At 40.3% G+C, this 15,028-nt stretch overlaps 1 protein-coding gene across 2 annotated transcripts in view; it reads right to left on the reverse strand.

Annotated features, from left to right (window-relative positions):
- CAP2 (cyclase associated actin cytoskeleton regulatory protein 2) overlaps positions 1-14,717 on the reverse strand; it is a 68,662-nt gene extending 53,945 nt beyond the window's left edge. Inside the window, exons 1-3 of one of the 2 annotated variants that reach the window (XM_031049732.2) lie at positions 14,610-14,684; positions 8,611-8,641; positions 3,318-3,442 (exon numbers count right to left, since the gene is read on the reverse strand). In XM_031049732.2, the coding sequence (XP_030905592.1) occupies positions 3,318-3,441 (124 nt within the window). In that variant the 5' untranslated portion in view covers position 3,442; positions 8,611-8,641; positions 14,610-14,684. Of the gene's footprint in view, positions 1-3,317; positions 3,443-8,610; positions 8,642-14,609 lie in introns of both variants that reach the window. The other variant, XM_005149889.3, reaches the window with a different exon arrangement.
- Between the last annotated feature and the right edge of the window lie 311 nt (positions 14,718-15,028).

Here is a 15,028-nt window from a genome sequence, read left to right on the forward strand (position 1 = left end):
GGCTAGGAACATGAAGAGAATTTACTCTGTATACAGTAATAGGAAGCCTCTTTTGTCTTACAATAACAGGCACTAAAATAAGTATTTCTCAGCCCTTCAAAGATCTAGTGGTCTGATAAGCATGACTGTCTTAACAAAACTCTGCTGTTGCATATAAAACAAGTATTATCTCCTAAAAAGAATCTACACTGTACTGAACAACTCACCCATTCCTGAAGATCTTTGCACTGTTTGGTGAATTTTAGTAGCAAGCAATTCCATTTCCAGTTAGATAAAAGCCTTTAAAATAGGCTGACAGTGGGTTTATGCAATTAAATGTGGGTTTGTCATCTCCTTACTTTGTTGTCTGACCTTGAAAAACTACCACTGGATAAAGAGAGCTCAAATGAGTCCTCTAGGTGACACATCCCATTGACTATATATGCTATATATTCTATTAGAGGAATAAAAATGCTTTTTTCTCTATGGTATATGGAGCAGTTCCCTGACAAAGTGGACTATCAGTTTCTTATGCACCTGGCTTTTAAAAGGCTTCATGTGGTACCTTTTAAGGCAGCAAAAGTAATCTTCCCTTGGATGCTTTCCAGCCCCCCTTTACTCCCTGACATACCCTTATGTCTTGTCTATGCCTCAGAACCTTTGCCAGGTCCAGCATGAGCAATGCACATGTGAATTCCTGGCATCTGTAGGATCTGAGAGACCAAGGTTAAAATTCTTCCCAGCCTCTCTCCCTCATTAATGAAGCTTGGAGATTGCTCTGAAGAGGTACCAGGCTTTCCCCAGAGAGTCTGCTTTAACCTTTTGGCACTATATGACAATTGTGTCTAAATTCATAATTTTGAAAGCCCTCTTTATTCCACAAGAGTCATCTGGCTCCTCAACAGAAAAAAGAAAGGCTCTGGCAATTGGAGTTTGCAATGGCCTGTGTGAAAAAAAAAAGTAGTTAGTCAGCTAGGCGGGATTTCAAGGCTCCTTTTGTTCTCTTGATGTCACCTTCAATTCTGAGGAATTTCTGGGCTTTCTTCCATATTAAGTGTTTGTGTGTAAAACCCTCAAATGACCTAGTGTACAAAAGGCTTTAGCTGTGGAGATGCTTTCCAAAGCCTATTTATGTTCTTTGTCAAAATCTGTGTGTCTCCAAGAGAATCACTGTAATCTTTTACTTTAGAGCTGAGTTTTAAATAGCAGTTCACTAAATGGCAATTGTCCTATGCAAAACTAGAAAGCAACTATGCTATTTCTTACTATTCAATACAACTAACTCCCAGGAGCACTTACCAGAATTTGCTGTGGGCTGTGCACAGCAATTGAATGATTTGTTTGCAATCCTGCCTTTGCAATACCATTTAGGAAAACAGTATAGGTACAGTTTTCCCAGTAATTAATTCTATGTTAATTCAGTAATAATTCTAATTATGGAATGATCTTTTAGGAGAGGGGCTTATAGTAGAAGAAAGCAATGTATCTCCATTTCCACTAGAGACTTAAAAAAGGTCACACTCTGGATGAGTGTCAATTTTAAAGGAGAAAAAGAGACCTGTTCTGTAAGACTGTCAGCTCTGCAGTTGCTGTGGGTGTTACATGAACCTCTTCAGAGGCACAGTAACACAGGCATACAGAATGATATTTGTGGCACTGTACGTGTATCAGTTGCCCAAACCGAAGAGCCAAAACAGTCTTTCCTAACTGCTCCAGCAAAAGTTAATACCAGAGTCCCTGTGTGAGACAGCTCTGCCTGGAGATAAAGTGCAGGCTGGAAAGTGCACTATGGTGCTGCTCATCTCAGCTTCTTACTGCCATCTTCCAGTGGGTGTGTTTTAAAATCTCACTCCAGCAAGGTTTGTCAGGTGGTTTATTCTAGGGAGCTGCTGGGGTTTTAAGGCTGTTTCCCTGTGGGGTGAATCTTTTCACCTGACTGAGCTTATAGGTTAGGCCAAGGATATAGCAATTTTCAATGGAAGTACCTCACATGAAGAGTTCATCTCCTGTTCTGAAAGCAACCCTGGCTCTGCAGTACTGAGCTCTGGATTAAGAGAAACACACCTAAATGGATTCATTATAAGACTGAAGCCTGCAGTTTTAAAAAATGTAGATTTCCTAGTGGTGATTGATTTACTTGTCAAGTTTGTACATGAATCCTGTCTCTCCATGACTTTGCTATGGTTTGCTATCTGTCTAGGTCTTCTCTGGACTGTAAGCATTTTATTACTGAAGCTAAGTCATGTGCTATGGAAGCCTGCTGGAAGATGCTCCCTTCCTGTCGGAGACACATGCTGCTTTCAGCCAGCTCCTCTACAGCAGCTGCCAGTGTATAGACACATGATAAACATGACTTTGGGGAAGGTTCCTCACATGTGTTGTTGGGTAAGGGCTGGCATACAGGGACAATGAAGCTGCTGACATACTGACTTGCTTCTGTGTCAGTATGTGAGCTGCCTGCATTTTTTGCTTGTTCTGCAGCCTCTGTACAGCAACTGAGCCCATGCTGGGATGTGCTGTTCTCTGGAGAATGCAGGAAGGGCCAAGGAATACAGAAAGCAAAGGACATGAATCTAATAAAGGGATATATGCTGGGGTTCTGGGTGAACAAGCTCTGGAGAAAAGAGAGGGCACTCTATTGAATCAACATGTTGACTGCCATGTTTCTACGGTTATTTTCCCTGTAAATTTCAGGAACAACAAATTAAGGAGTGAAAAAATATGATTTGGTGATGTGATGTAAATAAATGAAGATAGACTTTTTTTGTGTATTCTCCAATGTGGAGATCCACTTGAGAAAGGAAAAGCTCAAGAAATAACAATATAAGGCCATGGATGTGTGGCAGCCCTTAGTGAGCAAATGCTTATGAACAAACTCATATTTGAGTAAGGATATTAAACAATTCAGTGAAGTAGGTCCAGAGTGAGAAACTCAGGGAGCTGGCAAACAAACTCAGTGTTTATAATGGTGACTTTTTCAGGAATATTGATGCTGTAAATTCTGTGGATATGTCATTTATTCTGCTAATTGGCTCAAGCAAACATTTTCATCTGGTAATTGTCTACAACAATATAAATGCCAAAATGGAAAGAGTGATAAAGCTTGAAATATGGACAGTATATTTTAGAGACTAAAATCTTGAGTTTTCTATGCTAATTTCAAAGTATGCAGACAACTAAGCTTGTCACATTACTTTTTTAAATTAAATTTTAAAATACTACTTTCTTTTGACACCGATTTGTAAGGGATGGGATTACACTTCTTAGAAGGCAAACACATGTGCTACTTGCAATTTTTTGATAACAGAGACATGGTACTTCAAAAAAACCAGACTTACTTCCATTGACTCCATTGATGGCATCACACTCCATTCCACCAGATCCGTGTGAGTCTGAAAACAATGATTCAAGTCGAGTCACTGCTTTCTCCAGTCTCTCCATCAAACCATGAGTCTCTGCCATTCTGAAAAAAAAATCATTGAGGATAAAAACAGTGTTAGATGCCTCTGAGTAAAGCCAATGCTTTACCTCACATTACAGTTCTGTTCATCTTGGGGCTTTATCAGCTTTTATGATAAAACTAGTATTTTTGAAATACTGTCTTTCTGGCATATAAGCAGCTGTAATGAAGCAGCTGACATACAGTAACTTGCTTTGTCAAAAGGGCATATGATCAGCACTCAACCCTTGTTTTTTATTGTAAACTGCAGATTCAAAACTCTGCTAGCATAGCTTTGGACAGTCTATATGTGGACAATTTATGACAAATAAATTGTCTGTGTATGCTCCCAGTCAGATACTGGGATGACTGAAATATTTATAAACATAACTGGTAAAAACTTATGTCTGTAGTAATTTGCATCAGCCATTTACAGAGGGAAAAATATAGACTCAGGTAATTCTTGACTGAAAGCCAGACTTTCAATGTATACTTCCTGATTTTTTAAAAGATACTTTCTGAAATTTGCCTCAGTCTTTTATGCTTTGTAGTAAGAATCCCACAAGAAGCCAAGGTGGTTTTCTGTTTATTCTGATATGATTTCCCATCACTTTATTTTTTTTCTAAGGAAAGTACCTGATGTGAATTGGTGTTTCCCAAGGTTTTTAAATCATGCAGTAATGACCTTTTGTAAAGAAAAAAAATAATCCAGGGGCCTGCTTGTACAGTACTGTTACAGTGCTTTTGATTTAAAATTAAACAGAAATTAGGTTAAATTTTTAGCAACCCACACATTACTTTCTTTGCCCACAATGTGATTATCTGCTCTCTTATATTTTGTGAAGTGTAGGCATTGACATTTTTGAATACTGGCCAATGCCTCAGGGAACACGGTGCTATCTATATACACCTCAGACTCAGAAGTGGTTATATAAGCAAAGACAAAGCTATGTTTAAATCCCTATAAGTTTAACATACATGTTCCTTACTTAAGGTTGTGTTTTATTCTGCTAAGTGACATGCAGTAAGAAAGGGCATGGGGGGATGATTTATGGCTCATGGGGGGATGATTTATGGCTCTTGGTTAACATGATCCTTGTGAACATCTCCAGCTCGGCTCCCACACTAGACTACATTCCCTGCCCAGCACTGGGGTGTGGGGGCAATGGGGCGACTTGCATCCCCAGCAGGGGCAAGCAAGTAGTGGAGTCCCTACCCACAAGATATTGATTGCTGGATGGTTTGTAGACTAGAAAAGCTAAGTGTACCTGGAATATATATGTAAATTCATAAACTATCCTGCTAAAAGTGCTAGTATCTCAGAGATACCAAAGCATAATAGCAGGTTCCATAAACTGTGAAATACTAGCAACCAAAACAAACATTGAACCTCAGTGTCCCCACGCTCAGGAGAGAATCATAGAATAGTTAGGGTTGGAAAGGACCTTAAGATTATCTAGTTCCTAAGTATTATAATTAAAAAGTAAAGTAACATGAAAAGAAAGGGGTTTATTTACAGATTAGTATTAATAAATCTTATGCATAAAATAGTAATAGTAATTTTATTTTTGATATGTACATGTGAGAAAAGATTAGCTACTAGGACCATGGAAACACACGTGGAGCTCTTGCACTGAGTCATGCTGCCTGTCAAACAAGGTGGGACCTTCAGACTTCACCCTATAAATATAATGAGGTTTGTGTTTGAGCTAAAAGTGAAGCAGAAGATTTTAGTGATAAACCCTTTGGAGAACCATTCTCATGAGAAAGCCTTTATCTGGAATTTATGGGGGTTTCCTATTTAACATTAAACAAAAAGCAAACCCGAAAAGAGGATGACATCAGACAGTGGGCATATAAACACTGTCAAAATTCAGAGGGGCTCTCACACTATTTGGTTTGAAAAATCAGTGAGTTTTCTTTTTCTCTTTTTTTTCTTAGAAAAAGCCCTTAACTTGTAAGTACAAACATCTTGGCAGGAACAAGATGAAGGTTTCAGGAGAACTTCTGACATATTTAAAGTTTTGTGAGAATACTAAACCTTTTCTTAAAACAATGCAATGTTATGGACACATTTTTTTCACATTGTAGCCTGCTACATAAAAATCTAAAATGGTATCTGTTTTAAGAGTTATGTTTTAAACCCATCTAAAGTCAGGCTAGTTTAACACAGCATACTAACGGACAACTCATTTCATCAGTATATAAACGTGTATTTCCAGCATAGCTCCTGTTCCTGTCTTTATGTGAAGATACAGTCTGATATATTTGGGGTTTTTTCATCTGCCTCAAAATTTTCCTTGATGGCATGTACAAATTTCTTTGGAAGACCTGTTCTTTTTTGATTCTTCAGCCTGATTTTGCCTGTGGAAGGACGCAGCTGTTTGATTACAAACCCACTGTGTTTGACCACACACACTTGAAGGTCTGAGGAATCTCACAAATGAGCAGACATGTAATTCTACCCAACAAACTCCCCTCTGCAAAATGATAAGAATATGGATTACAGTGTCAGTAGCTCAAAGAAATAAGCCAGCTCAATAACCCTATGGACTTTTTATACGACACCTGCCAGTTGCAACACAGTGTTTTGCTCACTGTATTCTTCACAGCTTTATTCTGTTTCCATTAACTCCAGAACTACAATGTTATTCTTCCAAAACCAGGTATCACCAGCAAGGCAGTCACAAAATAATATATTGTTATAATCTTTTTAGACAGAAGTAGGAATCATTTTACCATAAGATTAGGGCTGCCAGGGGTTTATTGTTTTTATAAGAATTGTTGTACTTAAAACCCCTTCAAACATTATGTTTACACTGAACATACCTTTTTATTTGTGTACTTACATATTCACAACTAAATGGTATTTGCATCTATACTTTTGCCATTACTATATATAACACTACAAGAGCAAATCAATTGTACATGTAATAACCTTACATTTACCCTTTGCTTTACCATCAATTGACTATCTTACAAATAAGATGGGAATTAATGCTACTGTTCTAAAGATTCCACTGAACAACTCTCTTCATCTGTTCTTAATCTAAACATTGACAACTTTGCCTATATTTAGGGATTCATATATTTGGCTCATATTATGACAACCTTCAGTATTTTCTTGGCCTATATTCAGCTGTTCTTTTGATTAGTTATCATTCCACACTGCACCCTGCGTGGTCAAACTGACACCACAAAGCCACAGCTCAAAAGGAGTCAGAACAAAAGTGGTACAGTTTGACTGTGAGAAGATCCTGTCTGTGTGATATAGCACCAGAGCTCATAATATAAATAAATAATAAGACTGGGCTACTTACAGAGCCAAATAAAACTTGTGCCAATGAAAAGTAAAGGGGATGTAAATACAACTATTGGATGCTTCCACTCCTATAAAACACATTTTTACATCAAGATAGATTCTCTACCTCATTTCTACTGGGGTTTTAATTAAAGCTTTGATCTCAAAGTGCATTATTTGGGTTAATCATGTATCTTTCCCAGAGCTGATGCTCACTGCCTGTAAGGAGTTAAAAACAACAGTGCTTCAACTCTCATATAATCCTGTATTTGGTTGCTTTCTTGGTGGGGAAGTATGCTGTCCTTCATTAAAAATACTGTCAACTGAGAGTCAGGAAAGGTGTTAACCCACATCTACTGACAATCTTTTAAAAGTTGACATTGTTAGCAGTCTCTTGTGCACAAAAAAATAAGAGGGAGGATCCACAGATCTGCTCTGCTTACTGTTGGTGATATCTTTTTTGGGAGTGTTAAAGGTATGTGGTAATTCTACCATCTGTTGTTTCTTTCCCAAAAGCTGTGAAGCCAAAATCAGGTAGAACAAGGCATGCTGAAGACCAAAAAGATCTCTTTTTATAGACAGACCTTGGGAGATCACTGCTTTTCTCTCCAGCTCTCCCAAAGCATCTTTTATCTATTATCAAGGGGAAAAAAACCCTTTGTCTATAGATTAAAATTCCCTGACATACTCATCCCAAACAGCAATCACACTAGAAGCCAAAACATGGGTATTATTCCTGTTATCACTGAATGTGCCTTACAACAGAGGACCATATTGCTCCATCTCAAGAAGAAACAAGCTGTAACAAGCCCACAGGGAGAAGCCATGCAGTAGCATAACGGGAAAAAGTAAACACATGATGACTTACTAGGCATGTAAAAATGGCAGTTTTGAACACAGGAATGCTGCCACCCTGTAAAGTGTGGTGTTATTCTGACAAACATCAGCAAGAGACAGTACAAAGTTTGTTTTACTTCCTAGCACACTTTTAGTTTGGAAGAAAAAGCAGTAACTTGTTAGGGCTTTTTTTTTATCCCCTGAGTACCAGTCCTTCCATGTTCACCTAGCATCTGAAAAACTAAGCCACATCTCACTCACGCTCATCATCCTGACATTCTACAGGCCAGATTTTGCTTTTCATTTCTATGCCAAAAAAAGGGCAAATGCCTAAAACAGAATACAGGCAGCACTGTGGCATTTTAATTCTATCTAACATTCCTGCACCACCTGGAAGATCACAGTCTTATTCAAAGTATAGCAGCCTGCATATGCGCTTTCTCTCCTAGTCTTTTAATAAATTGGTACTGAGATACAAAATGAAATATACAAAAACCTTGATTGCCAGCTGGTGCTATCAGAGAGCCAGTCATGAATGTTTTATAGATCCAAAGTACCATGTCCTCTAGGAGTTCTTCTCTACAATATGTAGCAGCATTTATCAAGGGAGGGGAAATTTATATGCATTCTTAAACATGCCCTCAAATTACAAAAGCATCTTACAGCAGTGAATTTCTGAAAAAGACACAGCCAGCTTGAGCCTGAAATGACTGGCTTTCCTACACCACCATTCAAACGTATGTATCAGTTTCAACCTGTGTTGAGTGGGCAGACTTTTTGCCACCTTTGGCATCAGACCCAAATTCCTGCTGCATACCATTCTGGTCCAGACAATGAAAACCCACTGCTTTGGAGCCTTATTCTCAGAGGAACTCCCATTTGGAGTTCGTCTTCCCAGGCAGAGCACAGAAGCAGTCAGGTACTGGCTGAGTGTAAATAAAGAGCCCCTGAAGCTATCTGGGTTATTACCAGAAAAGATTTTGAGTGGAGAAGGCAAAGCAAAAGAGTATTGGATAGAAGCAAGCATGTGTTGGTAGACAGGCAGAAACATTACCTTGTATGGTTTGTGGTTTGTTTCCCATTAGCTGTATGGGAGGAATGTAAACAGAGGCTTGTTAAACTGTTGTCAAATCGGATTAAACCAGAAGACCTCTCAGTAAAACTCTGTGTGAGGAGAATGATCCAGAGTTCAAATCAGAGCCTTTGGTGACCTTTTTGTTCTTTTTTTCCCCCCAAATCTGCTACAAGATCCTTTGGAAGCAATGCTCTTTTAAGTACATATTAAAAAATACATTTTTTATCCTAGTAAAAGATAGTCTTGTATATCTAAGTATTTAAACTTTGACATTTTTTCCCCTTCTTTTGTCCAAATGCACGTTATACCTGGAATAGCAAAAAGACAAAAATGTCAGTGTGACTTCTACTTTTTGTGGATGGACGCACTATTCTGACTGATAGGTTGGTTTGAAGTCTTGGCTGGCTCTAGTATACTCATTATAAAATATTTCTGTCTGTGGATCAATGTGCGTGCTACAACTACTGATATGCTGAATTCTCTACTGCTGTGCATAAGAATGTGCTACCTAAATTATCTTGTCCGTGGACTTCACTCTTTGACATACCTGCTGTGTTTTTAAAGGGTTATTTTTTATAAGCAAAAAGATTTTTGTGTAGAGGGAAAAGCAGGTTCATGTTGAACCTCCTCCATTTAACCTAAGTTTTTTCCTTTGTCTGGCTTTATGTTGTTGGTACCACAAAACATACTTTTCTGTTTGCACTCTGCTTCTCTCCCTCTCCCAGTAGTCAGGTTGCTGTCTACAAAAATGTGCAGGAGAGGAATGGAGGCATTTTTCTACCCCACTGTTTAAATAACATTACAAACCTGCGTTGTAAAATAGTCTCTATTTTGACAAGTACCCTTAAGACTGCCGACACATTTCAGATTTCTTATCACATCCCAGTTTAGTCCCATAATTATGGGTGAGCAACTGCACACGTCAAGCTGTGTGTCTACAAGTGAATGTAATAATAGTATGGACTGTGGTAAGACCTCTCATAATTTAATAAGAATTATTTAGAATATGTAATGTGTTCATGTATGTGCTTAGTATCTTCTGGAATATCAATTCAGTTTCTAATTATGTGTAAGTTCTGTGAAGAGCTCCTATCCCTTGCTGAATTACTTTTAACTGTCTTATCAATTTTGTGATCACAAAGAACAAGTTCATAATTTGATGATGTACTGAAGCAGTCAAGACTTGACAGTCTGTGTAAGCATGATTGACTTAAAATAACCAAAGCAACCCAGTTTCTAAGTACATTCTCTTATTCTTCTCCTGATGCTTCCTTTTTATGTCACCATTGCTCATAGTCTTTTGTCTAGGTTTTATACTCTTCTCTCCCTCCAATGTTCTCTTCAATCAACAGAAACACAATGTTCTCAGCCACCTCGTTTACTATGCATTAGTGTGGTATTCTTCATGTAATCAAGCATTCTAAAAACCTTACAAGCCATTTAATTACCTGTCACAAGTCCAGTTGCTGTATGTCAGGTCACTGCCTTGCTGAACCGAGAAAATACTGCATGCAGGCATTGATTTTATTAGTGCTTCAGTTCAGTTCATAGTAACTGAGCAGTAAGATTCTTTATGCTACAGTTCCAAGCAAATTGAATTTGTACTCTTTGAAAGAGTAAACTACACAAAGTACAAACCCTTGTGGGGTTTCAGTACTTCCAGGATGTGAAAGGAGAAAAGCAAAGCAAAGGGAGAAGTTAAAACTAAGCAGACAGCGCTGGAAGCTCTAAAAACACAAACTATGAAATGACTTTTGCAGAAAAGATGAGACTATTCAGTACCAAGGTTAGTAACGGTTTTGTTTGCGTGGCCTTTCACACTTCCACACCCTACTTCTCATGCATATCCATATGACAATATGACAATAGCTGTGGTCTGCTTTTCAGACAAGTTAGCTAGATGCATTCAGTGTCTGATGGTGTCAGGCTCTTCCTGGCTTCCCTGATCAGCCTGTGGCCCTTCCTTCAGTATGGCAGCAGCCACTTTATTATTCCCTTTTCTCTGCAGCTCATTTGCAATCTTTATTCATCACAAAAACTGAAGGCCTTTGGCCATCACCAATTTTAAAATTCAACCCACTGATTCTGCAACACTGCTAGCATTGCAATGAGATGTGCCTTTGCTTCTGATTCAGAATGAAATGGGCCATCTGCTACTAAAAAAGACCTTTCTATTTCCTGCTATAACCTGGTTACTACTTTGAAGTCCTGAGTTTTAATAACCCATGCAACCTTGCTCATTTACAAGATCTGAGACATTCAGCTCTTTATCCCTCCTCTGTTTCATTGTGAGGTATTGTGAAACCCAGAAAAATTAAACTCAACCCATCCTAGATGTTTGTAAAGTTAGCCTTTGCTATGATGCTTGCTTTAGAGGACCCAGAGCTGTTAGGTGAATTACTCTGCTGTTTCTTCTCTCTAAACAATGCCAAATTACACACAGAAATGTGAATCATTCTTCGCATTCCTTCCAAAAAGCAGTTGAGTATTTAAACTAATACAAAACATAACATTAATGCATAAGATCTCAGCATGTCTTCTTGGAAAAAATATGACGCTATTCCATTATGTACTTGATCATTTATCTTTCTTTTTTAATATATGCTACAAAAGCATCAAGCCTTTGATTCCCATCATATTACTACTAGCATACTACTACTGGTATTTTGGATTTTGCAAGCCATTTCTTTAGCTTCCTGTTCTCTGAAAAATTGTGGGTCACATCACAATTTCCATTAGCATATACTCAAGAAAGTAGTCTTAATGGGGCCTTTTTAGTAACAAAGAGTCCCTGAAATTTGACATACTCAGAATATGAGGTGTCCCTGCCCATGGCAGGCAGGTTGGAACTAGATGATCTTAAGGTCCTTTCCAACACTATTCTATGATTCTATGTTACATACGCAGGTGAAATGAAGACAAGAGTAGCTAGTATGTGTTTGCACTAAGGCCATTTCTATGCCATAAAGTCTTGCTAAAATGGTGACAAAGATCACAGAGGTTCAAGATGAAGCACCAAAACCCATATTCTTGCTGAACTAGCTGAATTGGCATAATCTGTGCCTTTTATGCAGCTGTGCTTATGTGTGCTTTTGTCATTTCAATGTCCACTGCTTAATAAATGTTGATTCTGGTATAGTTCTAGTGGTGACATTCTGAAGAATAGCTTACAGTTCAAAGCATTTCTTATTTGAAGGGTCAGTAAACCACATCTGCCAAAATTACTCATTATTCAGAAATACTCAAGCAACTGGAGCTGATTCAGTACCTCAGCAAAATGACAAGTCCCCAGCTGCTCCCACTATTGTAAAATACTCACTTAAAATTTAGAGAAAGGAATTAAAAACATTTATATATATTAGGGATGCTTCATCAAGCAAAATCTTTTAACCAATTCATAACAAAACAGTTGTCTAAACAACTGCGATGATTTATGTCTGATTTATTGTAGGTGTTGCTTTGGTTTTGCTCCAATAAGCATGATAAGCACAGAAAGTTCTCTTTCATGTAGTCAGATGTTCTACTGGGCAGTAACTGAAGCTATTAAGTTTGTTCCTGTTGCACATGATGTTAAAACTCATGCAGAACCACAAAGAATATTTCTTTAACATATTTGGCAGTTCACCATTTTTCTCTCTTGACTACAAACCACTGGCAACATTATTGTTGCTGACAGGCCAGACTGAAACATGGAAAGATTATGTGGTTTGCTGCAGGTAGTGTTGCAAGTCAATGTCAAAGCTGGGAGCTGAATACAATTCTAGTTTCCAGTCTTCTTTGCTGCACTCTGCTTCTTTTCCAGTACCTATTAATTCACATTCCCATGAATTTCAGTCCTGGTGGAATTTTCATTCCTTTTTTTTTTTTTCCCCTAACTTAGGGTTCCAAGTATATTTTACACGGTTAATAGAAATTATGCAGTGGGACTAGAAAATCTATAGAGGGGTTTAAAACATGTAATCTTTGTATTCTTGCTCCTTATGGTGTATCAAGAAGCACTCTTCTCTGCTAAAGTGAGTGCTATAGTTGACCAAGAATAATGAAAACACATAGCCTAGTTCTGCTGTAATAGTAAATAATGCACATCCTCTTCATTTTTATTTAATTAAGAAAACGTATTTTATTCATTAAATTTGGAGTTGTGTCTGTCCACCATCCACATCTGTGCAGCACTCGTTTGAGGGGGATGATGCAAACGAATCATAAGAATATTCTGAAGGCTGGCATTTTTGTTATGCCCAAGCCTTAAATGGGCCATACTGTTGTATGTACCTGGCTTTGCTACAGAAGGTGCAAACATGCTCAAATAGAACAAGTGTTATGAAATCCTTGTGTTGAAAATGTATAGCATCAGAAAAAAGTTTATAATTTGCATAATAAGTAATTAAAAATGAATGTTAGGATAAAATTTTCATAAAATTAGGATATCCAACTGGTAGTAATGTCTGAAGAGGCCAGCTTTGACCACTCTGCTATTCTAAATAGTCTGTAAGGCTGTATTTCTTAAGTAGGACTGGTTTTGTGATTCCAGTCTCCCAGAACAATGAAACAAGGTAGTCCATGAACCACTGCCACTTTTGCCTGGCTTAGAAATAAATTAATATAATTTGCAGTATTGATCCCAGCCAGCCCTCCTGCTAAGCAGACTCCTTCCCACTCTTTCCTAATGGACTGGCCTCCATTGGTGTTCTTCTGGAAAAAAAAAAAAAAAGAACATTTTCCATCACTGGAAAATAACCACATTTAGGTAATGCATACGAAGAAAGCTTGCTTCCCCCAGATGGTCTTTGTCTTTAAAACTGCCCCTGTACATTATGAAATCTGAATTTTACTTGATAAAAATCCTCCCTGTTGATGCTGTAATGCTAAGATACAGATATATAGCAATGCCCGGAGCAAAGGACAGGGTTCACGTCTTTGGGGTGGGGTCACAATTTCTCCTCAGCTTTGTGCTGGCTGTATCTCTGGGGGAGTAACCTCTCAGATGTCAAGTTATTGCAAGATGCAGCATCTCAGCTTCACAGTTCTTCATGTCTGCCGCCTTCTTGCCCCTGCTGAATGTCGCTTTGTGTTTGCAGAATTCCTTATATATTTGTATAAAAAGGTATATATTCTGTCCTCAGGTCTCCCACCCAAGGATGCTGTTTAACCCTTTACTCTGGGCTAAACCCGTAGGCGCCTCCGTCACCTCCACCACACACACACACACACACCCCGCTCTGGTTCCGAGGGCGGGGGGAACCAAGGACTCTGAACCCAGCTGCCCACAAGCCCTGCAGCTTCCTCCCTCAGAATTCGCCCTCCCTCAGAATTCTCCGTCAACCTCACGCTGAGTTCATGGTTGGCATCGCTTGACACAGCCAGGTCTGCATAAACAAACGGGGGCATTCTTAATAACCTGTCTCAAAGCTGGGCTGCGGGATGCGGGCCGGGGGCTGAGGCGCGGGCCGGAGGCTGGGCACAGTCCAGAACACCCCCCGGGAGCCGGGGACGGCTCCACGGCAGAGATCCGGGTTCAGACCTAGAGAGGATCCCTCACCTGCTGTGTTATTTTGCTCGGGTTTCTCTCACCTCCGATTAATTCCTCCCCGCGGCTCCTGGCACGTATCATCCGGAGGGGTTGGGGTTGAGGCTTTCCAGGTGACAGGAGGGGAGCGGAGGGGCGGAGCGGGACCCGGGCCCTCAGCACTGCCGCGCCCGCGGGGCCCTGACCCACATAGCACCCAGGGCACTGTCGCTCAACCAGCCGCGCCGCAGCCCTGCAGCCCCGGCCCGAGCCCGTGGCCGTCCCCTCACCACTACCCCCTCCCCAAGATGTCCGCTGTCGCTGCGGCCGGGCCCTGCCGCCCCACCACCAGCCCCAGCGCACCCCAGACCCCTACCGCGCTGTGCCGGGCCAGCCCCAGCCTGCCCGGGCCAGAGGGGTCGGGCTGCTCCCCACATCCCGCCCCTCCCGCCGCTGCCTGCTCTTGAGTTACCTGTTTTGATGACCCGTGTAGGCTTTTTTTCCCTTCCCCTCCTCTCTGCAATGAAAATCCGTGGCCGGTCACTCGCTCCCCCCTCCCTCGCCTCGCCGCTGCTCTCCCTCCTCCTTTTCCTCCTCCTCCTTCTCCTCCTTTTCCTGCTTCTCCTCCTTCTCAGCTGGAGCCGGTGTCAGTCACATCAGCTGCCCGGCCGGGCAGGGAGAGAAATGCCCAGCAGCTTCCGGGAGTGCCAAATAAAGACAAGTCCAGAAAGAGAGAGAGACGGTGGCAGAAATGGAGAAAGCAAGCAAAAAGTGGGTGGAGTGTGAAAATGAAAGAGAGAGAGGGAGAGGTGTCTCGGCAGTGATGGTGCGGCGGCTGCTCGGAGCCTGAGACGAAATAGCAGTGGTGGAGCATGGCGCTGGAGCCGGGCA

Source organism: Melopsittacus undulatus, chromosome 1 (genome assembly GCF_012275295.1).
Source record: "Melopsittacus undulatus isolate bMelUnd1 chromosome 1, bMelUnd1.mat.Z, whole genome shotgun sequence".
NCBI lineage: Eukaryota > Metazoa > Chordata > Aves > Psittaciformes > Psittaculidae > Melopsittacus > Melopsittacus undulatus.